The 24,494-nt window shown below is 64.7% G+C and overlaps 3 protein-coding genes across 5 annotated transcripts; 2 read left to right on the plus strand and 1 right to left on the minus strand.

Annotated features, from left to right (window-relative positions):
• Nucleotides 1-1,794: 1,794 nt before the first annotated feature.
• Nucleotides 1,795-10,751, plus strand: NXPH4 (neurexophilin 4). Its single transcript, XM_077913475.1, has 2 exons — nt 1,795-1,934; nt 9,222-10,751. The coding sequence occupies exons 1-2, from the start codon at nt 1,878-1,880 to the stop codon at nt 10,071-10,073; spliced, it is 909 nt and encodes a 302-aa protein (XP_077769601.1). The 5' UTR covers nt 1,795-1,877; the 3' UTR covers nt 10,074-10,751.
• Nucleotides 10,752-14,117: 3,366 nt separating this feature from the next.
• On the plus strand, nt 14,118-19,273 carry SHMT2 (serine hydroxymethyltransferase 2). The gene is made up of 12 exons (XM_077913476.1): nt 14,118-14,256; nt 15,232-15,432; nt 15,939-16,018; nt 16,172-16,372; nt 16,669-16,750; nt 16,882-17,004; nt 17,120-17,259; nt 17,601-17,766; nt 17,965-18,064; nt 18,151-18,306; nt 18,388-18,495; nt 18,602-19,273. Exons 1-12 carry the CDS (start codon nt 14,224-14,226, stop codon nt 18,727-18,729), a joined length of 1,518 nt encoding a protein of 505 aa, XP_077769602.1. The 5' UTR covers nt 14,118-14,223; the 3' UTR covers nt 18,730-19,273.
• Nucleotides 19,241-22,899, minus strand: COXFA4L2 (cytochrome c oxidase hypoxia associated subunit FA4L2). 3 transcript variants are annotated; one of them, XM_077913478.1, is made up of 5 exons: nt 21,217-22,899; nt 20,797-20,885; nt 20,046-20,157; nt 19,874-19,946; nt 19,241-19,612 (listed from the first exon to the last, which is right to left on the minus strand). In XM_077913478.1, the coding sequence occupies exons 1-4, from the start codon at nt 21,271-21,273 to the stop codon at nt 19,890-19,892; spliced, it is 315 nt and encodes a 104-aa protein (XP_077769604.1). In that variant the 5' UTR covers nt 21,274-22,899; the 3' UTR covers nt 19,241-19,612; nt 19,874-19,889. The 3 variants fall into 3 exon arrangements, with proteins under 3 accessions (XP_077769604.1, XP_077769603.1, XP_077769605.1); XM_077913477.1 differs by having other exon boundaries at nt 19,241-19,946; nt 21,217-22,891; XM_077913479.1 differs by having other exon boundaries at nt 19,241-19,946; nt 20,046-20,106; nt 21,217-21,390.
• Between the last annotated feature and the right edge of the window lie 1,595 nt (nt 22,900-24,494).

A 24,494-nucleotide genomic window follows, 5' to 3' on the forward strand; every position in this document is an offset into this window, starting at 1 on the left:
TCACCTGGCAAGGGCGGGGGGCCTAGGACAGAGGCAGAGAAGCCCCGGGGCAGAGGCTGGTACAGACGGAGGGAGAGACAGAGATGGAGAGATGCAAGGGCAGAGGCAGAGACCCAGAGACAGAAGGGGGTGTGCGCGTGTAGCTGGGCACACGAGGGAGTGACCTACGACTAGCAGAAGGAGAAGGGGTGAGGTGGCCCAGGGCCCCAGGAGATGCAGGCCTAGTGATGAGCTGCTGCCCGGGTCCCAGGCCCAGCGTGTCCGCCGCCGCCCACGCCACCAGGTCACAGCAGCCCCAGGCGGGCACCTGGGCTCAGGGTTGGCCCTTCCTGCCCCTCCTGGCCTCTCCTCTCTGCCCCTCTGCGCCCGGGGTCCCACCTCCTGCTTCTGTCTGTCTGTCTGGGTGTCTCAGCGTCCGCCTCATCTCCTCAGCATCACTGATCCTTTTCTGGTGTCCAGCACATCTTTGCATCCGAATAGCTCTTTGTATGTGGCTGGGCTGGTCTTTGCACCCCGGTGCCCGCGTACACCTGTGCGTGTCCATCTCGGCCTGTGGATGTTTGCCTCTCTGCCAAGGCGAGGAAGGGGTCGCCTGGGGTCTGAGTACCTGGCCGGCTGTGTTTGTCCCTTGGGCGAGCGTGCATTTGTCTCTCTGTGTGCAGACTGAGTGTCCATCTGCGTGTGTCAGTGTGCCTGTAGGTGTGCACCTGTCTGCATGTGTGTGCCGCGCTCTGCATGCCGCCCGGGTGCTCACCTCTGTGGCGGGGCCTGCCCCTGTGAACGCGTCTTCGTGCATGCGGGGGGTGGGGGGTGGACTGGGGTCAGGAGGTGTGCCTGGCTCTGTCCCCGACCTGTCGCCCCGCCTAGGTGCCGGTCATAGCACCACCTCAGCCACAGCCTAGTGCATAGCAACAGCTGACAGCTGAAGCCTCCCGGGCAGGGAAGAGAGCGAGACCAGGGGGAGGAGGGAGCCGAGGAGGAAACAGCCAAGAGGATAGGGACAGAGACAAGGCTGGGGACAGAGACAAGGACAGAGACAGAGGAGGAAGGGGACGAGGGCGAGGGGAGCTGAGGGTGAAAGACGGGACAGTGAAAAGGCAGGGACGGAGACCGGGCGGGCGGCGCTGGGGGACTTCCCGCCCCCCGCGGGGGTCAGCGGCGGGGGCGGGGGCAAGCGCGAGCGGCCGGTGGCGCGGAGGGGTCCGGAGCCCGCGGGGTGCCCTGGGGGCGGGGGCGGCGGGCGCCGTTTGTCAGCCCTATTGACAGACGTGATGGGGTTTCCGTCCGTGATCAATGATTCTCATCTCCGGGCCGAATGAGCCGCGGGGCGCCCATCCATCCCCGTCAGCGCCGCGCGGCCGTGGCCGCCCGAGGCCCCGCCCGGCCTCAGCCCGGGGCTTGCAAGGGGCCGGGCACAGGGACCCCGGCTTGAGGGGCCGCCGCGCACCCCTGCGGGGACGGGGTCCCGGAGCCTGGAGCCCCGCGCCGCGGGCCGCTCTGGGCGGGGCACCGCCGAGCCCCGCCGGCCCGACCCCGAGGCCCCGCGACCCCGCGCTCCGCACCTGGGCCGGGGGCGTGGCCGGGGCGTGTCGGGGTGAAAGTCACCTTCGGTGCCCCCGGCCGGGCGGGAGGGGGCGCGCGGGGCGCGGCCAGGATTGGAGCGACGCGGAGCCCCGCCCCCGCCCGCCCGAGTCCGACCCAACTTTCTCCCCCGCCCGCGCCCCGCCCCCAGCGCCGGCTCCGCGCCTCCCGCTCAGTCCGCGGGCCGCGCCGCCCGCTCCCGCCGCGCCGGCAGCCGCCCCTCGGCGCGCCCCGGGCCTCGCCCCAGGCCCGGCTCCGGCCCCCGGACCCGTCCCCCGCCCCGCGCCGCCGGGAAGATGCGGCCGCTCCCGGAATGGCTTCTCCTGCTCCTGGGTCCGTGGCTCCTGAGGAAGGTAAGCGCACGCGGGCCGGAGCGGGAGCGGGGTCCGGGACGCCGAGGTCCCAGAGTGCGGGGGCGCCGGGCGTCCCAACTTTGCGCGGCGCGGGGACGTGGACGGACAGACGCCCCGGCCCGGGACGCGCGCTCTCCCAGCCCAAGTTGGTGGAGGCCCGGGGGGGGTGGGGGCGGCGTGGAGCCCCGACTCGGATCTGGCTCCGGGCTCGGCGGGGGAGGGGACGGAGCCGACCCGCGAGTGCGCCAGACTGAGCGGGAGTGCGAGACAGACAGACAAGCCAGCGGGGTGTCAGCCTCGCCGTCTCCCGGCGCCAACCTCGCTCCCTTCCTGGCGGTCTGTCCTTCCACCTCTCCACCGCCCGCCCGGTTCTCTTCTCTGCACTTGTCACAATGCCACGGGGGCGCCCTGTGCCGAGCACACACGACCCGCACACGCGCGCACAGACACGGCCGAACTTGGCTACATCTCCCATCACATTTCCCGCGGAGACACCTCCCCTGCACAGACCTCCCAGACACACCCCTCTCGCGCCCAGCAGATGGGGGGGGGGGCTGTCTGGAAGGGGAGTCTCTCTCCCTGTGCTCTCCTTGCTCCCCCCTCCCAGGGCTGCCTCTTCCCCGAGGCGCTGGGGCGAGGACCGAGGCACTGGAGGCCCAGATTTCATCTGCCTCCCTCCCAACTTGGAGGCTTCAACTCCGGAACACGGTGTGCTCAGATGTGCTGGGGTGGAGCGGGGGTCAGCGTGTGCACCGGCGTGCATGCGTGTGTCCGGGGCCCCCAGGCTTGTGCATCCAGTGCTGAGGTCCGGGGTGCATGTGTAAGCTACATGGTGTGTGGTGGTGCCTTTGAAGGGGCGAGTGCAAGCGCCTGCTTCACAGTGCAGCTATCTGTGCCCTGCTGTGTGTCCCACAATGGGGGCCTAGGCCCTGGACCCTGTCTCCTTTCATTGCCTCCTTGCCAGTGACTTTTCCATTTCCTGCACCCTAACTGTGACCTACCTAGCTTGGAGGCAGGCGGGTAGCTTCCCAAACCCCTACTCCCTGCCCCCCAGCCCCTAGCCCCTGCAGAAGCTGGAAGGGGTGTAGGCCCCCCACCTTCCCCTGCCAACACTGGGACCCCACCTGCTCAGCCAAATCGAACTCAGCAACTCCAGCGGGGTAGGGACTGCCCTCGTGAAGCTGGTGATTGAGCTCCCTGATTCTCCCAAACACGCCTGGGGTGACCTTGAGGGGCTGGAATGGGGGCAGAGGGGCCCCCTCCATGAAAACTGTTCCCAGGGCAGGAGCTCCATTTGGACTTGCTGCTCAGCTCTGCTCTTAGGGTACTGCGGGGGGGGGGGGGGAGGTGCTGGGCCCTACGACCCATCTGTGTTTGTGAAGGCCTGGGGGGCGGAGGTAAGGATGCTACTGCCTTGCCCCTCCTTTACATTTCCTCCCCACTCTCCTCTTCACTCTCCCCATCAAATAAACTCCCCTGTGGACAGATCTGGTTTAATTTCCTTTGCCCCCTGAAGGGGAATGAAACATCTGGTGGAGACTTGAAGGAGAGTAAGCGGGAGGATGTGAGCAATGGGGACCTATCTGAGTGTGTGTGAGCTGCAGCTGTGCGCCTCCGTGTTGGATGGAGTCAGTGGGGGAAGAGTGTATCTACCATTTAGTCCAGCTTGTGTGAGGGGAGCATCAGTGTAAGGACTGTGGTAAGGTGTGTCAATATGTGTAATTGCATGGCAGAGCATGTGCAGGGAAGTGTCTCTGCGTCCAAATGCCTATCTCTGTGTGCCTATGCGCACTTGTGAGTACAGTGTGCCTGTGCATATCCCACAGGAGGTCTCCAGGGGCGTCTGGGTGCTGGGGTGCCTGTGTTGCCTGTAGGTATGTCTCTGGCATTTGTGAGTGTCTGTGCACTGTGGTTTTGAGTGCCTCTGACTGTGAGTATGGGCTTGTGAGTCTCAGGATGTGTTCATGTATCTGAAGTGGCTTCTGTGTGTGTGCACTCAGGGCCGTCTCAGTGCCAGGGCTGGGAGTGTGCTGACTCGGTAGGAGGCTGGTCGGGGACAGTGGACAAGGGAGCTCTTTGGAAAACCCTAATTGTCTGAGGCTAACAGCCCTGCCTCCCCACACACACCCTGCCCTCCCCCATTTGCCCCTCCTCCTGGGCCTGGACTGGCTGCCCCTGGGGCTGTGGCCTCGTGGGCAGACCTTCTTCAGGATCTTTCTGATAAGGTCTCTGACTTCCTCTCCCTGTCTCTGTCTCCGTCTTCCCCACCCCTTGCCGAAGGAGCTGCCTACTGGGAGAAGCAGCAGGCGATCAATAGTCACTAATCACTAATCACTAATTACTAATTAGCTGGGGGAGGGCAGGGGCGGGGCCCTGTGGGACCTTCCAGCTCCATCCTGCCTCAGGGAAGGATTAGGCCTAAGCGAGCCTCCTGGAGCTGGCGGGCCTCAGACCTGCAACTAGCCACCCTCTCCTGCCTCATACCCCTCTCCAGCCCCCCAGCTAATCTCTGCTTGGGCCACTTAGGCACGTGCAGCCTGGGCTAGGGTCCAGAGCCTTGGCGGGGATTTGGGGGCAGTCAGGGGCTGCAGCTGGGCCGGGGGCTCAGGAGAAGGGGGGGCGCTGGGCCGGCTCCCTTGGGCCAGAGCCTGTATGTATGAGAGAGGTACCCAGCGGAAAGGATTTAGAGGGTCATGGGGTTCGGTGGGGGGAGGAATTGGAGACCCAGGACTGGGAAGAGGTGAGGTCATTGGGAGACAGCAACAACGTAAGGGAGGGTCACTGGGGTCAGAGGCGGGGTCATTGGGAAGGGGCGAGATCACCCAGGTAAGTGGAGGGGGCATCCCAGGGCTCAGGGATGAAGTCATTGTCAAGGAGATGGGGAACTTTGAACAGAGCCCTGCAACTCCACATGGGCGGGGTCCAGGAAGGGGACCGGGTAACCGAGAGAGGGCAGGGTCATGGGTAGGGGTCCCGGGCCTCCAGCACACTGGGCGCGGTGGGGAGTCGCGGGGTGCGGGGTGGGAACGGGGAGCAGCCAGCGCTAGAAATTGGCGAGTCTCCCCTCTCCCTCCCCGCCCCTCCTCCACCCCCACCCCGCCCACTCCCCCTCCGGCTCCGGCTTCGGGAAATTACATCCCCGCTCCGCGGCTCCCCCCCCCCACCGCGCCCCGGAGCCCGCGCCTTTATAGGCACATTTATTGCAATAATAAAGTGAGGCGCGGGGCGGAGGGGCGGGGGGCGGCCGTTCCCGGGGGGACCGCGCCGGCTCTGGGAAGCAGGGAAATAAAATAAAATAAAATAAAATCAAAATTCAGATAACGGTGAGCCCTGCGCTGCAGGCCTCGAGCAGGCGGGAGGCGGGCCGGGGGAGGGGTGCCCGGCCCAAGGGCAGAGCCCGCCCCGCCGGCGGCCCCGCCCCCTCGCGCTATGCGGGGGTCTGGAGGGAGGCGTCCTCGCCGCCACCTGCCGGCCCCCTCCCGCCGCGCGTCCGGCCCGGCCTCGTGCTCCGACTCGTCCCCGTACCTGGCCTCGGCTCCTGCCTCGGCCCGTCTCCCATCTCCCCGCCCGCTCCCCCGCCGCCCGCGGGCTCGCAGCTGCCACCCCGTCTCCCGGGCCGCAGCCCTGGCGGCCGGGTTCCTGCCCGGGATCCACGCCCCCTCCCCCACGTCTGTTCCCGCCCCCGGCCGCTCCCCCTCCTCGTCTCCCACTTCCGACCCCGATCTCCGCCCCGCCCGGCCCCCCAGGGCCCGTCCCTCACCCACCAGCCCTGCCCTCTCGGCCCCCAGCGCCGGCCCCGCCGACATCCCGTCCGCCCAGCGCCGGCCTCGGGAGGAGCCTCTCCTGGGCCCTGTTCCCGGGCCTTCCCCGATGCCGGCTTCTCTCTGCACCATTGACCTGCGTCTGCAGTCCAGGCCTCAGGCCCCTCCGCCTCCGTCCCAGCCCGCACCCCGGCCCGTCCTCTCCACCCACCCCCGATCTGCCCTTACCCCATGCCTGTGCCCGGTTCCCCGCCCTGTCTGGGTGCCCCCCCCCCCCAGGCCCTAGGTGCCAGGGCCTAATACGCCGGCCCCTGCCCTCCCCGGGCCCAGGCCTGGAGCTCCGTTCCCTCCCGGGCGGGGTGCCGTTCCCTTCCCCCAGCGGCCCCGCCTGACCCAGGCAGCCGGAGAGAAGCCAGGGACCGGTCTGGAGGCCCGGGGAGGTGCACCCTGCAATGCGGCTGGGGGGCCGACAGCCCGAACCTCCCCCTTTCCCCGCGGTCCCATCCGAACCCACCCCCCTCCCCGCACACACAGTGGAGTTTGTTCAGCAGCAAGAGGCAGCCTCAACTCCCCTCCATTGCGTGGGCTCACTGCCTCGGGGGCACAGCGCTCCTGGCTGGGCTCCCTCCCGCCTGGGCCCGAGGCGCCTGGGGAGGAGCACCCCCCACCCCCGCCCCCACCCCCGCCTGCCTCCAAGCACCTCCGCCCCCTGAGCCGACTGCCAGACTAGCCTCTCCCCTCGGCAAATGTCACCGCGCCCAATTAGCTTAATTAAACCAGCTCTGGAGTGAGAGGGACCCCTCCTCGGACAACACCCTGCTCCCACTCTCGGTCCGGAAGGTGAGGGACAGCACCGTGGATCTGGGGTAGGGGGGTTCCTCCATCACCCTCTTTTCCCTCATTCCCACCCCACCCACAGATGGAGACGTCGGCCTGAAGGATAGAGGGAAAGAACCAAGAGAGACAGACAGAAACAGGGAGCAAAACAATCACAGAAGGAGAAAATTCGAGACACAGTGAGGGACTGAGAGGAGTCGCAGAGAGATGGGAAAACAGTGAAAGGGAGCGCGAGAGAGGGAGAGTGCGCGTGCAAGCGAGGAAGCCAGAGGGAGGATTTTGATTTTATTTTATTCCATGTTCCCATTTCTCGGCTCGTTTCCTCACAGACTCTCACCCCTCCCTGTCCAAGCTCCCCCCAAGGTCGCTTTGGCCGCCCCCCCCCAACTCTTCCCTTTTATCTTGGCAGTCTCCTGCAGCCGGTGGGGGGTGCGGGCGCCCAAAGCCCAGGGATTTGCCAGGATCGGAGAAGCGAAGACAGCAATTTGTCTGGGATGGGGGGGGGGGAAGTGGGGCACCCAGCACCCCTCACCACGAGCCAAACCTCCTTCCCTCTCCCAGCCCCTGCCTGAGAGGAGTCACTGGACCAAGCCCTGGGCTGGGTGCAGGGCAACCGGCCCTGCCGGGGTGTACTGGGAGGGGGTCTCAGAGGCATCGTGGTCATAAAAGCAGGTGCTTGGGGGCTGATGGACGCCCCTGGAAGGCAGTGCTGGCCCCAGAAGGGTGAGATTAGGAGTCAGAGTTCAAATGACTCCCCTTTCTTGACTTTCCCTGGAAGCTTCTTGCACGCCCTCCTCCAGTGCCCTCTCCAAGCCCACCTCCTCCGAGGCCTGCCAGGCCCCCCTCCCCCTCTGCGTCCCCCCCCAGGTGGCCTGGGACCCTCCCCACCGTCCCTCTCAAGCCCACCCTCCGGAGTTAGCTGCCAGCTGCAGCCTGTCTGTCTGAGTCAATCACTCTCGCCGCCCCCGCCCCCCTCACCTGAGCTGGGAGGAGGGAGGGATGGACGGGAGGGGGATGAGGGGGGCGATAAATATGTATGACGAGCGGGTGGCGGCGGCATTAATAACCCGGGATCGCAGTGCTGCGGGGATGGGGACCAGGCGGTGGAGGTTCTAGCCTAGCAGCTTGACTCTGGCATTCCTGTCCCTTGTGGCCTCGCGATCGGTGTGTACACAGGTCGTGTGCAAACAGAGGGGGCACCCATGCTGCCAGGCCTCTCTACGCACCCCCCCCCCAAGCTCGGCCTGCAGGCCGCTGCGGAACCCCCCAGGGACCATTCATATACAACTCCCGCATATGCACCCCGGGGGACAGGCTGTACTCATTCTATCCTTGTGGCTATACTGACACACACACCCTTGTGGGAGAGCCTGACACATGGACAGCGGATGACAAGAGCTCACACAGGAAAAGTAACACCTCCAGAGAACCAGACACAGCCACCTAGGCATACGACGACACCAGTCACACAGTCACAACCACCACAAACTGATACACAGCCTCACTCGGATCAACACACAGACACACACAGCCAACCCAGGCCCGTCTACAACCCAGGCATATACACACAGCCATCGCAGGCGGACACAACAGACACTCAGCCCCACAAGCAGACCCACACACACACAGAGGCTCCTCAGACTAATACACACACACACACACACACCCTGCACAGCCACTCCAGGCCGACACGCACAGCCATAACCATAGACTGAGACGCATGGTAAGCGTGCACACACACACAGGCTCCCACATACACCATTACTCCAGGTACACAGACACACACACAACCACCCAGGCCTCCGTGCACAGTGCTCCCTCCCCGCAACTGAACCTACGCGGTAAGGGCCACACTTAACAGCCGCAGCCAACAGCCTGACTGACACACTCTGACACTCACGGCTCCTCTGACTCCCGCTCCCTCGCGGGAGCGCCATCTCCATATTTCTTCCCTGGCACTCACCCGTCTCCTCCACTCCCGGCCACCCCCCACCCCGCCCCACCCGCCCCAGATAATTGATGGCCTGGGCCTGGCCCTGCCGCTCCCGCCTCTCGATCCATCTTGTACTCGCGCCCGCGCTGTCTCCCAGATCGGTGGCCACCTGAGACCAGCAGCACGCGGAGGGCGGCCAGGGGCGTCCCTCCGGCCCCCCACAGGCAGGGTGCTGGAGGCCGAGAGGGGTGCCCGCCTGGCCCCTTCCCGGGTCCCTCCCCACAGGGCAGCGGAGGCCCAGGCCTGGCTGGGGCTTTAGCCTCCGCAGGGGTGTCGGGAGGGCTTCACTCCTCCACGCTGGGTGTTGCCGGTGCTGACGGCTGGCTCCCCGCGCCCAGCTCCCCCTGGTCCACCATCCCTCGGAACCAACCGGGCTCCAGGCCAGGGGGGAGACGGTCCCGGGCGCCTCTCCCTCCTCACATGCGCGCAGGCTTTGCGTGGCTTTCTCAGCTCTCATCGGAGTGGTCTGAGAACACAGGGCTGCTCGGTGTCACTTGACAGGTGGAGAAGCTGAGTACGGGCCAGTGACTTGGCCAAGAGCACAGAGCCGAGAAGGCTGCAGGCCCGCGCCAGTCCGCGCTCCGACCCACTGCCCATTCCCTTCGGGCTCCCGGCGCCGGGGGCGGGGGGCGGGGGGCCCGGACAGCTCGGGGCGGGGGCAAGGACACCCCAGCGTCTCTCTTTCTTGGTCCCCAGGTCGTCAGTGCCCAGATCCCCGAGTCCGGGAGGCCGCAGTACGTGGAGCTGCGCCCCGCGGCCGGAGGGGGCGCCCCTGGCCAACCGCTCCCGGGCCCCAGGGCGGCGCACGGCCTGGGCGCCGCGCGCGCCTGGAGCTGGGCCTGGCCGGCTAATCACACCGGGGCGCCGGCCCGGGCGGGGGCGCTGCCCGCGGCGCGCACCAAGAGGAAGCCGTCGGTCAAGGCCGCCCGCGCCAAGAAGATCTTCGGCTGGGGGGACTTCTACTTCCGGGTGCACACCCTCAAGTTCTCGCTGCTGGTGACCGGCAAGATCGTGGACCACGTGAACGGCACCTTCAGCGTGTACTTCCGCCACAACTCGTCCAGCCTGGGCAACCTCAGCGTCAGCATCGTGCCGCCCTCCAAGCGCGTCGAGTTCGGTGGCGTCTGGCTCCCGGGGCCCGCGCCCCACCCGCTGCAGTCTACGCTGGCCCTGGGCGGGGTGCTCCCCGGGCTGGGGCCCCCGCTGGGGATCGCGGCCGCGGGGCCCGGGCTGGGGGGGGCGCTGGGGGGCGCGCTGGCCGGCCCCTTCGGGGGCGCGCTGGGAGTGCCGGCGGCCAAGGAGTCCCGCGCCTTCAACTGCCACGTGGAGTATGAGAAGACCAACCGCGCGCGCAAGCACCGCCCGTGCCTGTACGACCCCTCGCAGGTGTGCTTCACCGAGCACACGCAGAGCCAGGCCGCCTGGCTCTGCGCCAAGCCCTTCAAAGTCATCTGCATCTTCGTCTCCTTCCTCAGCTTTGACTACAAACTGGTGCAGAAGGTGTGCCCAGACTATAACTTCCAGAGCGAGCACCCCTACTTCGGGTAGCGCGCCGCGCCCTCGCCTGGGCCCTAAGCTTCCCGCCTCGTCCCCACGTGGGGCCCCTCCCTGTGCCCGCAGCTCCCGTGGCCGCGCCCACCCCCTCCCTCCCGAGGGCGACGGGAACAGCCCTCCAGGGACCGTCAGCCGGCGTCGGTCCCCCCTTTCCCTAATGGGGAGCGCCCGCGAGGCGGGGAGGCGGCGGGGGAGAGGTACCCCCGCGAGGCCCCCCCAAGTGAGAGGCGGGCGCGCAGGCCTAGAGTGGGCGGGGCTTGGGGCGGTCCCAGCGTCCCCGGCGTATGCTTTGGGTCCCCTCCTGCCCCAGGCGCTGGGCTGGAAGTTCCCTTTGTCCGCTCCCTTGATGCTGCCTGGCCTGACACCCTCCTCGAACCCTTTCTGACCCCCAGGCGCTCGTCCTCCCGTGCCACCCTGACCCCACCTGAAGACTCTTAGGCCTATAATTGCGGCCTGTCCCCAGCCCCTTCCGCCTGCGGTATGCCTGTCTGCCTCGCCCCAAACCCTAATTAGGGTGGCGGGAGCAGAGCTCTAGGGTCCTCTGCCCGCCCCCTATCCCCCCTTCCTGCAGTCCTGCCTCCCCCCCACGCCCCTTTCCGGCTGCTTCCTCTTGGTGATATTTTTTCTACGCCAAAACAGACGGGAAAGGGAACAAAATAAAGTGAAATCCAATACGTGTCTACGTGAGAGACCTTTGTAGGGACGGGGGTGTGGGGGGGGGCGGGGTTAGGTGGCAGAGACCTGGCCAGGCCTCCTCCCGGGCGGCCGGCGGACACTGAGGCAAGCCCTGGCGGCGCTGGCACCCGAGGTCCTCGAGACCCACCCGGACGGAGGTGCGGGCGCCCCGGGGGTGGGGGCGCTGGCCGCGTGGGGCCCTCGTCCCCGGCGCGCGGGCGGGCAGGCGGGCGCGGCTGCGGCTGACCCCATGGGGACGAGGCCGAAGGGGGCCGCGCGGCCGCCGGGCGGCCAGGGGAAGAGGCACAGGGCCTCGAAACGGGATCGAGCTGCAGGGACGGCGTGGGCCGAGCGCTGACAACCTGCTAAGCTCCGAGGGGCTGGCGGGAGGCGGCGGTGGGGGAGGGGAACGGTGTTTGCGGCATCTGGAGTCATCGATCTTCCTTTTCCTTCCTAATTTCGTGGGCGCTGAGTTTGCAGACGGCTGCGCGAGGGAGGGAGGGGGCCAGGCCCGAGCGGGTGGGGGAGGGACGGGCGCGAGTTTGGAGCGGCCGCCGCTCGCCGCCGCCGCGGCCCCTGCAGCCCCTGCAGCCAGCTGCCCGCCCGCCCCCGCCGCCGGCTCCCTCCTGCCGCCGCCGCGGCTAATTTTATCCGCCCCCAAGCCCGGCCCGGGCGTTAATTGGCTGCGGCTTCATTAGCAGTTCTCAGGCTCAGCCGCCCCCCTCCCCTGGGGACCCCGACTGGGGCGACGGAGGGGGTAGGGACAAGCTGAGGCACCGAACGACGCCTCGACACCTCGCGGTCTGCCTTTCTTCTTGAGTCCTGGGCCAAGATGCCGACTCAGAGTGCAGTACTCTCCGGGGGACTGCTCACTGGTTCCATCGGGAAACTGAGTCACAGGTGAGTCTGCCCCAGACATGCGTGGGACTGAAAAGTCAGTGAGGGGAAAATAAGTATTGGATGGATGGATGGATGGATGGATGGATGGATGGATGGATGGATGGGTGGGTGGATGGATGGGTGGATGGATGGGTGGGTGGGTGGATGGGTGGGTGGGTGGATGGATGGATGGGTGGGTAGGTGGATGGCTGAATAACAAGATCAAGCTGAAAGGAAGAAGGAGGCAGAGGTGGTTCTAGGTCAGAGATTGGAGGAAGAAGAACCCCAACCGAGGGCCCATTGCTGGAAGGACCTCAGAACACCTGAGGCTAGAGTGGGAGGGAAGGAGGTTAGAGCCAAGCAGGGACTTCTGAGGCCTGGTATGAGACCCAAGTGGGGAAATTTGGAATAAGCAAGTTAGCCTATCTGGGCCTCAGTTTCCTCGCCTGTAAGGCAATAATAAAATAGCATATTCTGGAGGTTAAATGAGACATTGCGGGTATCCGGGTGGCTCAGTCCCTCAAGCATCTGCCTTTGGTCCTGTATCAAGCTCCCTGCTCAGAAGGGAGTCTGCTTCTCTCTCTCCCCTTCCCCCCTGCTCGTGCTCTCTCTCACTCTCAAATAAATAAATAAAATCTAAAAAAAAAAAAATGAAACTTTGCATGTGAACATGTTTTGTGATGGACGGCCTTTCTCCTCTTCCTCTGACTCACAAACTGCCTCTGCAGCCATCCTCTTCTCCTCCCCCACCCCGCCCCCCTGGGGCATTGGACATCTGGGAGCTGAGTTGCCCCTGCCCATAACTGCACTTGTTGCATTTTGTTACCTGATCACTGCTTGATGTCCCAGCAGTCAGCGATTTATTCTTACATCTCCAAGGCTAGGGCATGTCTGGCACAGAGTAGCTCAACATGTCTGTTGAATGAGTGAATGAATGAATATGTAATTTTGCTAAGTAAGGCAATGGTTCTTAAAAATTACTGCTTGAGAAATCACAGTGAGAAATGGTTCTCTAGAATCACTGAGGAGGGATGCCTGGGTGGCTCAGTAGGTTAAGCATCTGGCTTTGGCTCAAGTCATGATCCCTGGGTTCTGGAGTCCAGCCCCAAGTCAGGCTCCCTCCTCAGCAGGGAGTCTGCTTCTCCCTTTCTCCCTCTGTCCCTCCTCCATGCTTGTTCTCTCGCTCTCTCTCTTTCTCAAATAAATAAATAAATAAATATTAAAAAAACAAATAAATAAAATCTTATTAAAAACATAGAATCAGGGCAGCCCTGGTGGCTCAGCGGTTTAGCACTGCTTTCACGTGGGGTGTGATCCTGGAGACCTGGGATCGAGTCCCATGTCGGGCTCCCAGCATGGAGCCTGCTTCTCTCTCTCTCTCTCTGTCTCTCATGAATAAATAAAATAAAATCTTAAAAACAACAACAACAACAACAACATAGAATCAGGGCAGCCCAGGTGGCTCGGTGGTGTAGCACCGCCTTCAGCCCAGGGCCTGATCCTGGAGACTCGGGATCGAGTCCCACGTCAGGCTCCCTGCATGGAGCCTGCTTCTCCCTCTGCCTGTGTCTCTGTCTCTTTGTCTCTCTGTCTCTCTCTGTGTGTCTCTCATGAATAAATAAAATCTTAAAAAATATATAGAATCACTGAGGAGAAGTTTCACTGTCACCACGAGTGGGCAAATGTCTACTCATCCATTGAATTAGAAGAGAAGCCTCCTCACATTCATATGTTTAGATTACATTTCCCAGACAATTCCAATACCCAGCTTTGGGGATCTACTTCTAGAGGGGCCAATGAGTCCCGACAAGGTCAGACTAAAATGAAGATCCTTTCCAGGCCCAAGGATCTAGAGCCCCAGGGATATAAAGAGAGCTCGCTTACTGCTGGAGCAGCAGGAGGTGAACAGGTAGCAAAATTCAACAAGTGCAGCAACAGGCAGGGACATGTCACTCAGCTCCGGGGTGTCCCAGGAGGAGGAGACAACCATGGAGGAGGCAGGTCAGAGGATGAGGGGAAGGTGATCCATCCCAGACCATGTTTACATACAGACTCACTTAATCCTCACTACATGTTATTTTTGAATCACGGATGAGGGCCAGATAGGCTAATTTGCTAGTTTGTCCCAGAGGTGGAACTTGAACTCAAGTCTCACCTTCTGAGCCAGGTGCTCTCCAGTGCACTACGGCTTGCAAGCTCCAAGAGGAGTCTTCATATTTTCAAAAAGCCTAATAATGCTAGGTTTTCATTAGGCACCCAATAAAGGGCTGTTGTCTGGACTATGGAAAAAAAACCCCACTGAGCTTGAGGACAATGAGGCGGTGGTACGGCACCGGATCTCTTTTCTTTCAGGGGAGAGCCTCTGACCGCGGGCTACAGATGGGGAACCCGCGGGTTGGGGGGGGGCGGGGGCGGGGAACTACAACTCCCAAGAGACCCTCAAGGGGCCACCGCACGCATGCGTAGGTCCCTCCCCTTGATCCGGTGGCTGCCCGGGCCGTTCTCGCGCACGCGCTGTCGGGCCAGGCGGCTTCCTACCCCGCTCCCCCGGCCGGAGTTGGCGGCCAGACCTCCCGCGACCCGGGCTGCGATGCTGCCCTTCTCTTTGCTCTGGGCCACTCGGGTAAGAATGGGGCTCCGGAGACCGGGGGCCAATAGAACGCGAGCTCCCCTCCGACCCCGGTTCCCATTCACCAGCCCCGGGGTGCCCCCGGCTTCGCGCACGTGGTTTTGGTCCCCCGGGACGGGCGTGCAGCTCGGCAGTGTTCGGGAAGCCGCGCCCGGTGCCCGGGGAGCCCTGGGGCCCCTCCGCGTCCCGGCGACACCGGGCGCCCCGGGGCCTGCGACCGCCTCCTTCACGTGGCGTTGGGGGAGAGGAGCGCTCAGATGCCCCGCGGACCCTGGGGAGCGAGCGGGGCCCCTGGACCGGGGGGCTGAGCCCGTCCAGCCAGCCCCGAGCCGTGCAGATGATGCAACCCGGCCCCGCTGCTTACATCAGGGGTTCCTTGGCGCTGCGGACTGACGGACGGGACGGGTCGGGGCACAGAGGGCGGGAAGTTGGTTTTGGCTTCCCTGCCTGAAGGCTCCCGCCACCACCAAACCCCTTCCCCCAGAGGTCGCTAAAGGTCCGCTCCGCCACCTCTTGCTCTGGAAACCACGTCTGCTGTCTGCCTCCTGAGTCCTTGCTAGCTCAGCTCCAACCCCCTGACTGCCACGGAGGCCCTGCAGGGGACCCTTTGGTACCTGTGGGTTGGGGAGGTTCTGGAACCTTGGTGGATTGCCCCTGAGCTCCAGAGACATAGGCTTCTAGAGGACAAAGTTTACCCCGTGGCTTTGCAGAGTGGTTCATGGGTCGAGGTGGAGGGAAATTCTGAGGTGAAATAAATGGACCAAATCAGAACCACCCCCTGGACATTGATCTCAGCCTTGGCTCTAGAACTGGCTTTTTGAAGGTGGAGGCGGGGGTGGTGAGAATTGGAAAGGCTGGCTGGACCACTGGCTGTGAGGTTTGGAGCCAGAAAGCCTGATAAGCATGGGTGAGGGTTATTGGGCGACTGTTTGGATGCTTTTTATCTGACCGTGGTGTTTCCTCTCCTAGCCTCTGCAGAGATGTGGGCGGCTGGTCAGGATGGCCGCCCGGTGCCAGCACAACGAGGTGGCCCAGACCCAGACCAGAGAAGTGGCGAGCAGGGGCTGGACAGGCCAGGAGAGTCTGTCAGACAGTGATCCTGAGATGTGGGAGCTGCTGCAGAGGGAGAAGGACAGGCAGTGTCGTGGCCTGGAGCTCATTGCCTCAGAGGTGGGGCTTGGGGAGAGGGCCCAGGCATAGGCCGCAGTGGGTGCAGGAGATAACAGGTCATCATACTGATGTTTCTCCAGATTTCCCTCTCGGACTCAGGGCCTTTCTGCTGGGCCTTATCTCCTTCTTTTCTTTACTGAAGAACAGGCAGGGCCAGTCTGGATTATGGGGTGGGGACATTAGAGAGCTTCCAAAGCTGTCCGGAGCCCTTCTAGTCTAGTCTGGCCCCTTCCCCTTCCCGAGAGGAAAGAGGAGCCTGGAAGCACCGGTTCGAGTGGACGGGTGGCCTTGCTGGGGACAACTATCACGGCAGCTAGGTGTCTCAGGATGCTTCCTCTGGCCTTTCTTCAGGCCCGACAAGGAATGCCGAATGAGCAAACAGCTCTCAGTGGAGCCCAGCTCCTTCCTCCCTGCAGCCTGGGGTTCTGGCAGGAAGGGGCTATGGGAGGCTCCAGGGAAGAGGGCTCAATACCTTCTGACATTACCCCCCACCCCCCTCACCCCAGAACTTCTGCAGCCGAGCTGCGCTGGAGGCCCTGGGGTCCTGTCTGAACAACAAGTACTCGGAGGGTTATCCTGGCAAGAGGTGAGGGCTAGGTACCAGAGGGCTGGGAGGCCATCCCTGACGGGCGTGCCCTCAGTATGGATAGAGGAGTAGCCTTCCCAGCCCTTTGCCGCTGGTTGCTGAGGATACTGGGACCCTCTCCAGGTGCCCTGATAAACCCCCATCTCATGGCAGATACTATGGAGGAGCCGAGGTAGTGGATGAGATTGAGCTGCTGTGTCAGCGCAGAGCCCTGGAGGCCTTTGACCTGGATCCTGCACAGTGGGGAGTCAATGTCCAGCCCTACTCAGGCTCTCCCGCTAATCTGGCCGCCTACACAGCCCTCCTGCAGCCTCATGACCGAATCATGGGGCTAGACTTGCCCGATGGGGGCCAGTGAGTACCGGGGTGGGTGAATGGGCTTGGTGGACAGGATGGGCATGGGACAAGAGTTGTTTCCGAACACCACCGTGTGCCACACAGATGGCGCATGCAGGTGTCTCCGTGCCCTGCATATCAGTGGATGAGGAAGAGAAGCCACCAGTAACCAGTGCTCACCGTGCAACAGACCTGGCATGTGGGTGGTGCATACCAGGGCCAGTGTTCTAGGGACAGAGGCGTCGGAGCTGGGCGGGAGGGGTGTGGTTCACTCCGGGCGTTACTCGTTTCTGAAGCTCTCTTACCCCTCTCAGTCTTACCCATGGCTACATGTCTGATGTCAAGCGGGTCTCAGCCACGTCCATCTTCTTTGAGTCCATGCCCTACAAGCTGAATGTGAGTGCTGGGGCTCTGCTGGCGCTGTGCTGGGGAAGGTGAGGGGCTGGAGTCCTGGGCCGGAGTCGGGGAGGAGAGGAAGCTGTCCTGCTTCCTTCTCAGGGCTTCAGCTTTTTGGTTTGTCCATGCAGCCTAAAACCGGCCTCATTGACTACGACCAGCTGGCACTGACCGCTCGACTTTTCCGGCCGCGGCTCATTATAGCCGGTACCAGCGCCTATGCTCGCCTCATTGACTATGCCCGCATGAGAGAGGTTGGTGGAGGGCTGGCGTACCAGCCACTTCCCAGGGGGTAGTGGGGAGATTCTGGGAGGGAGGCAGCCTTGGGGAGGCCTCCCGAGGCTAAGGCCTGTCTCTGTACCTGCCCAGGTGTGTGATGAGGTCAAGGCACACCTGCTGGCAGACATGGCCCACATCAGTGGCCTGGTGGCTGCCAAGGTGATCCCCTCACCTTTCAAGCATGCGGATGTTGTCACCACCACCACTCACAAGACTCTTCGAGGGGCCAGGTCAGGGTTCCCTGAGGTCAGGCCTTATCTTTCTCTGCCTTCACGCCCTATTCCAGGGGCGTGGTTGGGCTGCATCTGAGAGGAGTTTATTCCCACCTGAAACCCTGAAGACTTTGGCCCAGTCTGTGATGACTTTCCTTGTCTTGCCCATGGTGCAGTTCCCTGCTAGGGGATTTGGGGGTGGGGCTGAAGGGCTGCTCTCCTTGACCACTGGAGTACCGCACACCAGCCCAACTGAAGTAGACTCAGAGAGCACGGGGACCCAGGTCAGCCTTCTCTGCTTTCACCATCCCTCGTCCTTTCTTCTCCGCTTAGATTCTGATCACCTGCTTCCCCCATAGGTCAGGACTCATCTTCTACCGCAAGGGGATGCGGGCTGTGGACCCCAAGACTGGCCGGGAGATCCCTTACACGTTTGAGGACCGAATCAACTTTGCTGTGTTCCCATCCCTGCAGGGCGGGCCCCACAACCATGCCATTGCTGCCGTGGCTGTGGCCCTAAAGCAGGTTGGGGAGCCTACTCTCCTCCGGGTGGGGGGAGGGGCAGTTGGCCTGGAGGCTTAGCCCGGCTCCTTGCTGAATGAATTGGAGCTGATAAAAGGGAAGCTCCCGGGTGGGGTCAAGGCTGGAGTCCCAACTACACTGGAAGTGGAAGGGCAGCAGGAGGTGGCGCTTGGGGTCATGTTGCTACTGTCTCATCTCCAGGCCTGCACCCCCACGTTCCGGGAGTACGCCCTGCAGGTTCTGAAGAATGCTCGGGCCATGGCCGATGCCCTGCTAGAGCGAGGCTACTCGCTCGTGTCTGGTGAGCCAGGGGGGTGGGTGAGAGCCTCTGAAGCCTCAGGCTGAGGCCCAGAGCCCCCCTTCCCGGCTCACTGCCCCTCTCCCTAGGTGGCACCGACAACCACCTAGTGCTAGTGGACCTGCGGCCCAAGGGCCTGGATGGAGCTCGGGCTGAGCGGGTGCTGGAACTGGTATCCATCACAGCCAACAAGAACACCTGTCCTGGGGACCGAAGCGCCATCACACCTGGGGGCCTGCGGCTTGGTGAGACCTGGGGTTTGCAGAAGGAAGGATGGCTGCCAGGTGGGCTTGGACTGGGCTGATCCTCGTCTGCCTCCCTCCCAGGGGCCCCAGCCTTGACCTCTCGACAGTTCCGTGAGGATGACTTCCGGAGGGTCGTGGACTTTATAGATGAAGGTGTCCACATTGGCTTGGAGGTGAAGAACAAGACGGGTGAGTTGGGGCAAGGCCCTCCCTGAGCTCACTCTGTGCCCCTCCCCCTGGCTGGCCTGACTGCCTTCCCTGGAGTTCTGACCTTGTGTTGCCTCACCCCCTCCAGCCAAACTCCAGGATTTCAAATCTTTCCTGCTCAAGGACTCTGAAACAAGTCATCGGCTGGCCGACCTCAGGCAGCGGGTGGAGCAGTTTGCCAGGGCCTTCCCCATGCCTGGTTTTGATGAGCGCTGAGGGCGCTTGGGAGGTGGGGCCCACGGACTGGAGTTTATTCTCCTCTGTCTCCTGGGACCAATGGAGGGGAGTGACGGTTTCAATTTTTTGCCGGAGGAGGGGAGGGCTCTTACTTAGGGAAACCCAGCTCTATCCTGGACTCTGTAGCTGAGATTTCTTTCCGTAACTAGACTTAGAAGGAGGAGGCCTGGGGCTTTCTGCCCTGAACTCTCCCATTATTTCAGTGTTATAGACTCCTTGCTCTTACCTGGGGAGAGGGCAGTTGCCCCTGTGAGCCCGAGGAAGGGGCGAGTAGGCACCCACCTTTCTGTTTTTATCTAATAAACTGCTACCCTGCCTGGATCTCTCCTTAACCGCGGGAGGGGTCCCCTGGGCCAGGTGGTGGTGTGTCTCCCTCTACGTGTTCCCTCCCACCACCACCACAAGGACCCCCCCCGGGGGGGGGGGCACAGCCTCCTTTCTCTGTCTCTGATCAGAGCCGACACCAGACGTGATTAGCAGGCGCAGCAAATTCAATTTGTTAAATGAAATTGTATTTTGCCCACGGCTGCTTCTGTTTGATCCCAGGGGACTGAGGGGAGCAAGGGAGGGGGCGGGGAGGCCCAGGTGCAGGGCTGCGGGAGGGGATGCCTGTTGGCTCTGGAAGCAGTGGGCTTGGGCACAGGGAGGAGCTCGGCTCCGCGAGCGAGCGAAGGTGTCGCATCCAGGGCAGGCCGGGCGCAGGCAGCGAGCCCAGTCGAGCCAGAGCAGCGCCGCCCCTGCACTGGCGCCGGAGCCCGGCTAACGTGGGGCCCGCCACGTCACTTGGCACTGGGAGGCCTCCGCTTGCTCCTGGCTCACGTTGGCCACGCTCAACACGTAGCCTGGGCCACACCCGGCCGGCCTGGGTAGGGGGGCAGAGGGGCGGGTTTGAGCCTTTCCGTCTACACACTGCCTGCCCTCTAACTCCTCCCCCCCGCGTGGGACTGGAGCTGAGGGTCAGAGGCGCTTCCGCTGCTGGGAGCAAGGGAAGGGGGTGGGGAGCTGTCTCCCCTCCTGTGGGAACCAAGCCTGTGTAAGCAGCAGCTGGCCGGGGTGGCGAGAGTGGCGCCCTGGGGGCAGGGGGCAGCGAGTGGAAGAAATGAGTCGGTGCTTCACTTCTCACTTGCAACCCGGCCAGCTCAGAAGTCGGGCCGGTCCTTCTTCAGCTTCTTATAGTCCGTGGAAACTGCAAGAAACTACGGGAGGGAAAGGGGCACCTAGTGCCTCAGGCCTCCCCTCATGGCCTGGGGTGGGGGTGGGGTCCTGGGACCCAGATGAACAGATGGAGGAGGTACCTTGTATTGGTCATTGGGGCTCAGGCGGTTCCATGGCTCTGGGTTGTTCTTTCTGTCCCAGCTACAGAGAGGGAGGGGGACGGTGAGGGGTTGCTCCCTGGAAGCTAGGACCCTGGAACCCGAAGCGACACATAGGGTCTCCTGCCCCGCAGCAGCACCCCTGCCCTATCCTGGGAGGCCCATTTCTCAGAGACCCACTGGGGTGGGGGCAAGGTAGTGGGTGGTGACCAGTAGAACAGGAAGGCTGTCAGCGTGGGGCCGGTAGGACTGACAACCCAGCCCAGGGCCTCCCCCGCTCCTGCCCCCCCGAGGGTCACCCCCAGAGCAGGGCAGCGGAAGTCAGGCGGAGACCCCAGGGGCTGGGGTTTCAGTGATGCGCCGACCCCGACGTCGCCCAGGCCTCCCGCCGCCCCCCAGCCCCCTCTCCCTACCTCGCCCCTGCGGAGTCTCCGCCGCTGCAGCCCCCACCGCGGCGCCCCTAGCAGCTCCCCCGGCCAGGGCGGGAGGGGGGTACCCGAAGCCGCTCGCCGGCGGCGCGTCGTCATGGCAACCGGGCCGGGAGCGGTGCGGGTTCCGCGGCCCAAAGCGGGTGGAGTCTGGGCCCAGGAGCGAGAGGTGGGACGGTGGGGGAGAGCGGGCCCCAGGTGGAGGTGCCCGGCGGTGCAGACGCGGGGGGCTGCCTGGGGGTCCCCGCTGAGACCCCTCCCTGGCCTTCCCACCCTCCCCCTGCCTGCGGCCGACCCGCCTTTACCAGACGTCGGGGCTGCGCAGGGCGAGTCTCAGCAGGTACAGCGCGGCGCTGCCCATCCCCAGGCCGATGAAGCCGATCATCGGGATGAGCTGCGGAGAAGACGGGGCCCGGGGTCACCGCCCTCCCCGAGGGCCCCGACGGCCCGCTCGGCCCCCACCCGGGCCTGGGCTCCCTCTCACCCTCACCCGGGGAGGGGACCTGGGACCTCCCGCTACACTGCAGCCTCCGTGTCCCTCGCCCGCCGCGAGCCGGTCCGGGGGGTTCGAGGGTCGGGGCCCATTGCAGGGATAGGTTGGGGGCGCCTGGAGAGCTGAGGGCCCTTGGGGGAACTGGGCAAGAGGCAGGTCCTGGGAGGTCTGCGGGCCACCAGGGAAGCGAGAGTTGGGAGTTAGCGACAGCGGCTCTGGGGACCGAACTCACCGCGGGGTGTCTCTTGATCTGCCGGTAGAAGCGGGCCCCGGGACCTGTTCCCGCCATGTCGCCTCTCCAGGGTCTGAGGCTCCCCACGGCTCTGCTCCCTTGCTCCTCCTGGGGTCCCGCCCCCGGCTGGGGAGGGGTCAGCCCGGCCCGGCCCAGCGGACCCGCTCGGGCAGGCTCACCCCACCCCCCTCATCTCTTCCTCCCCCGTCCCCGCCCGAAGCGGGACAAATGTCGGGAGGCAGAGGGCTTTCTGCCCCTCCACTCCTCCAGATGGCTGCGCCCTGGCCCACGGACACCCTCCTGCCTGGGGCTGGGTCCTGGCCTGAGAGGCTGAGGGAGGATCCAAGGTAGGGGAAGGACCCGCTGTGGGCCCGGCAGTCAGCTTGCAAGCCCAGTGCGGGGGGCGGAGTGTTGGGGGGGCCAGGAGGGGCCCCAAGCACTTCCCGGACACCCGTAGCGCTAGCAGATCCCGAGGGAGCGGACAGGTCCCAAAGGCCCCGCTGAGCCTCCGTACACAGTGTAGAGGGAGGAGGAGAGGAAGGACAGACCCACAGCCCTCCAGCATCCCCAGCCCCACCAGTCGTGGGAGGGTCTTGGAGTCGGGGTGCGGTTGGCTCCAACAGCCAGCGGAGGCCGGGATCCGGGGTATTTAACACCTGGCTGAGCTTGGAGTAAGTCCGCTGTCCAAGTTTGGGGTTTTGATAGACTTGCTTGCTCTGCCTACCTCCTGTAGGGTGAAGTCAGAGCCCCCCAAGACGGCTCGCTGTTTCTGGCCGCGCCAGAGAGGGAGGAGAATGGGGTAAGGGCAGGAGTGGAGGAAACGGGAAAGATGGAGGAGGAAAGAGAACAAGGCCCCCCGGGGAGAGAAGCGCAGAGCGGTTGCCTCCCTTTCTGCAGCAGCCTAGGTGTCTGCTATTGTTGGGGTGGGAAAGCTCCTTGCCATGTCTCTGGGGAACTGGGGTGCTAGGGACCCGGCAGCCTGGCCCTAACCACCTCTCCCCACTGCCAGGCTACCCCCCCCAGTCCCCCTCCGTCCAGAGCCCTGAGGCGCCTCGGGCGGACGGGGTGAGTGGCTGCGGGGTGGGGGCCGGCGGCTGCCCTTCCTGGGCCCCCCCCATCCCTGCGCTGGTCCCTCCTCCGCCCCCTGCGCTGACAAGAGCGGCTGTAATTAGGCTGCGGGGTCCCAGGCTCTCCGCCTCCCTCCGGCGGATAATGAGATAAAGTGTCAGAGACACGGGAGAACAAAGAGACAGAGACTCGCTGCGGCGTGGGGGGGGGGCTCAGGGGGACTGACGGGATGTCAGGCCTGGAGCGGCGCAGAGCCCGGCACCTCCTCGGGGACGGCCCAGTGGCCTGTCCTGTCACTCGAGCCCCCCAGACCTCCAGTCTCCGAGACTAAGAATCAGTCCCGGAGCTCGGGCTCCCGGGGCTGCACATCTGGGCTGCACATCTGGCTCGGTATGCCCCAGCTGGGCCGCCAGGCCGCAGACAGGGGCGTCTGGCCCCGTGCTTCCGGGGCCCTCGCCCGGGCTCTTGGACCATTTCTTGTGACTTCGGTGGCCAGGCGCGTTCCGGACCCTCCGCCCCGCTCCTTCCCTGGAGCCGCCGGCTGTTCTGCTTGGCCTCGGCGCCCCACTTCGCAAGCGCCTTATTTCTCTGGCCTCTCCAAGGCTCTTTGACCCCGCACCCGTTTCTGACCCGTCGTCTAAGCCCCACCCCCGCATCTCTGGGTCGCGATCTCTGGGCCTGAGCTGGGGCGCGGAACTCGGAAATCCGGATCTCATGTCCCATCCCCCCCGCCGCACTTTCCCATCAGAAAGACTCAGGCCGCGCGGACCAAGGCGCGCGAGGGATGCAGGAGCCGTTAGCTGCGGATCGGGCGTGGCCCAGGCCGTGCGGGGCTCCCGCGGGGACCAGCGGCTGCACGCGGACTTCACCAGGACACCGACCGCGCGCCGGCCGCGGGGCGAGGGGCAGCAGCGGGGCGGGGCGGGGCGGGGCGGGGCGGGGCGAGCGGGCTGGGGCCGGGCCCGCGAGCGCCCCCTGGAGGTCGAGCTGCTCCCAAGCTCTGAGGGGCGATGCCCCGGGCGCCCCCTGTCGGGCCGTGCGGGCGCTGCGCCCCGCTGCTTGGGGCGGGAAGCCCGTGCCTGGAGCGCCGGCCAGGCCCCACCTGGCCAGGTCCCACCTGGCCGTTCCTGCCACTCCTGCCAGGGCACTGGGTCCCATCTTTGGGCCTGAGGTGGGCCCGCGGGGTCTCCCACCTCGCCAGGCTCCGGCTGGTCCCTCTCGAGGGGCTGGTGGGCCCCAGATGCCCCGGGCCGGGTCCCGCCTAAGACGGAGCGCTGCCCTCGGCCCTGGGCCCCTGCCTGCCCCGTCTCTGGCTGCCCTTCTTTCTTCTCCAGGCTCTGTCTGTCTGCCTCCGTGTCTGTTTCTTACCACCTGGCTGTGTCTGTCTGTCTCTCCCTCTGCAGCTCGGGCAGGCTTTGTCCCTGCGCATCTGTTTCTGCGTCTCTCCGCGGCTGTCTTTCCCTCTACATCTCTCTGCCCTCCGCGTCTCTCCTTACGGACGCCGGTCTCTGTCTTCATCTCTATCCACCCCCACCCCTCGGTTCCAGCCCTGGTCTCCGGCTCCCTGCCCCTGGGGGGCTGCAGCAGTGCGGGCAGCCGGCCTGGGGACAGCTCCGGGCACTGCCCGGGGTCCACTTCGCGGTCACCTCCGCGTGCCCGTCGCCTCGGCGCGGACCCCGTCCTCCCTCCGCAGCTGCGGGGCGTGGAGGGGGCGCCCGGCATCCGCTCGGGAGCCCCGGAGCCCCAGACCCCCTCTGCAGCTATTAAGGGCGCGGGGTCCCGAGGCTCGGGGAGATGATCGCGATTGCATCAGCCAGACAGCCGCGGAGCCCGGAGCCGCGCCGGCGAGCGAGACAAAGACGCCCGCGCCATCTGTTTATGCAAAGCGCTCTCCGCCGGGGACCCCGGCGTCCCGGTGCCCGGCCGGCTCGGGGCGCGGGGTCAGGGGCCCTCTCTGCCCGGCGCCCCCGCCGCGCCGCGCCCCCCTCCCCGGGACCCAGAGGGGCTGCGAGGCGAGCGGAACGGAGGGGGGCGGGGGGTGTTGATGTGATTGGAGCGGACGCGGCTGTTTCTTCAATAATGGATGGAGATGATGCGGACGGCGGAGCCAAGCCCGCCCGGGGAGGAGAGAGGAATAGAAATGGGGGGGTGGGTGCGGGAGACTCACCCAGGCGCGCGCCCGCGCGCACACACACACACACACACACACC

Source organism: Canis aureus, chromosome 11, assembly GCF_053574225.1.
Source record: "Canis aureus isolate CA01 chromosome 11, VMU_Caureus_v.1.0, whole genome shotgun sequence".
NCBI classification, from domain to species: domain Eukaryota; kingdom Metazoa; phylum Chordata; class Mammalia; order Carnivora; family Canidae; genus Canis; species Canis aureus.

Bases quoted from the DNA above. Each gene is read 5' to 3' on its own strand.
- NXPH4 (XM_077913475.1), top strand. From the start codon at position 1,878: ATGCGGCCGCTCCCGGAATGGCTTCTCCTGCTCCTGGGTCCGTGGCTC. The intron at 1,935-9,221 runs GTAAGCGCACGC...CTTGGTCCCCAG, and splicing joins GTCCGTGGCTCCTGAGGAAG to GTCGTCAGTGCCCAGATCCC.
- SHMT2 (XM_077913476.1), top strand. From the start codon at position 14,224: ATGCTGCCCTTCTCTTTGCTCTGGGCCACTCGG. The intron at 14,257-15,231 runs GTAAGAATGGGG...TTCCTCTCCTAG, and splicing joins CTTTGCTCTGGGCCACTCGG to CCTCTGCAGAGATGTGGGCG. The intron at 16,373-16,668 runs GTGAGTACCGGG...TACCCCTCTCAG, and splicing joins GACTTGCCCGATGGGGGCCA to TCTTACCCATGGCTACATGT.
- COXFA4L2 (XM_077913478.1), bottom strand. From the start codon at position 21,273: ATGGCGGGAACAGGTCCCGGGGCCCGCTTCTACCGGCAGATCAAGAGA. The intron at 20,886-21,216 runs GTGAGTTCGGTC...TCTTCTCCGCAG, and splicing joins AGATCAAGAGACACCCCGCG to CTCATCCCGATGATCGGCTT. The intron at 20,158-20,796 runs GTAAAGGCGGGT...TTCGGGTTCCAG, and splicing joins CTGCGCAGCCCCGACGTCTG to GGTCCTAGCTTCCAGGGAGC.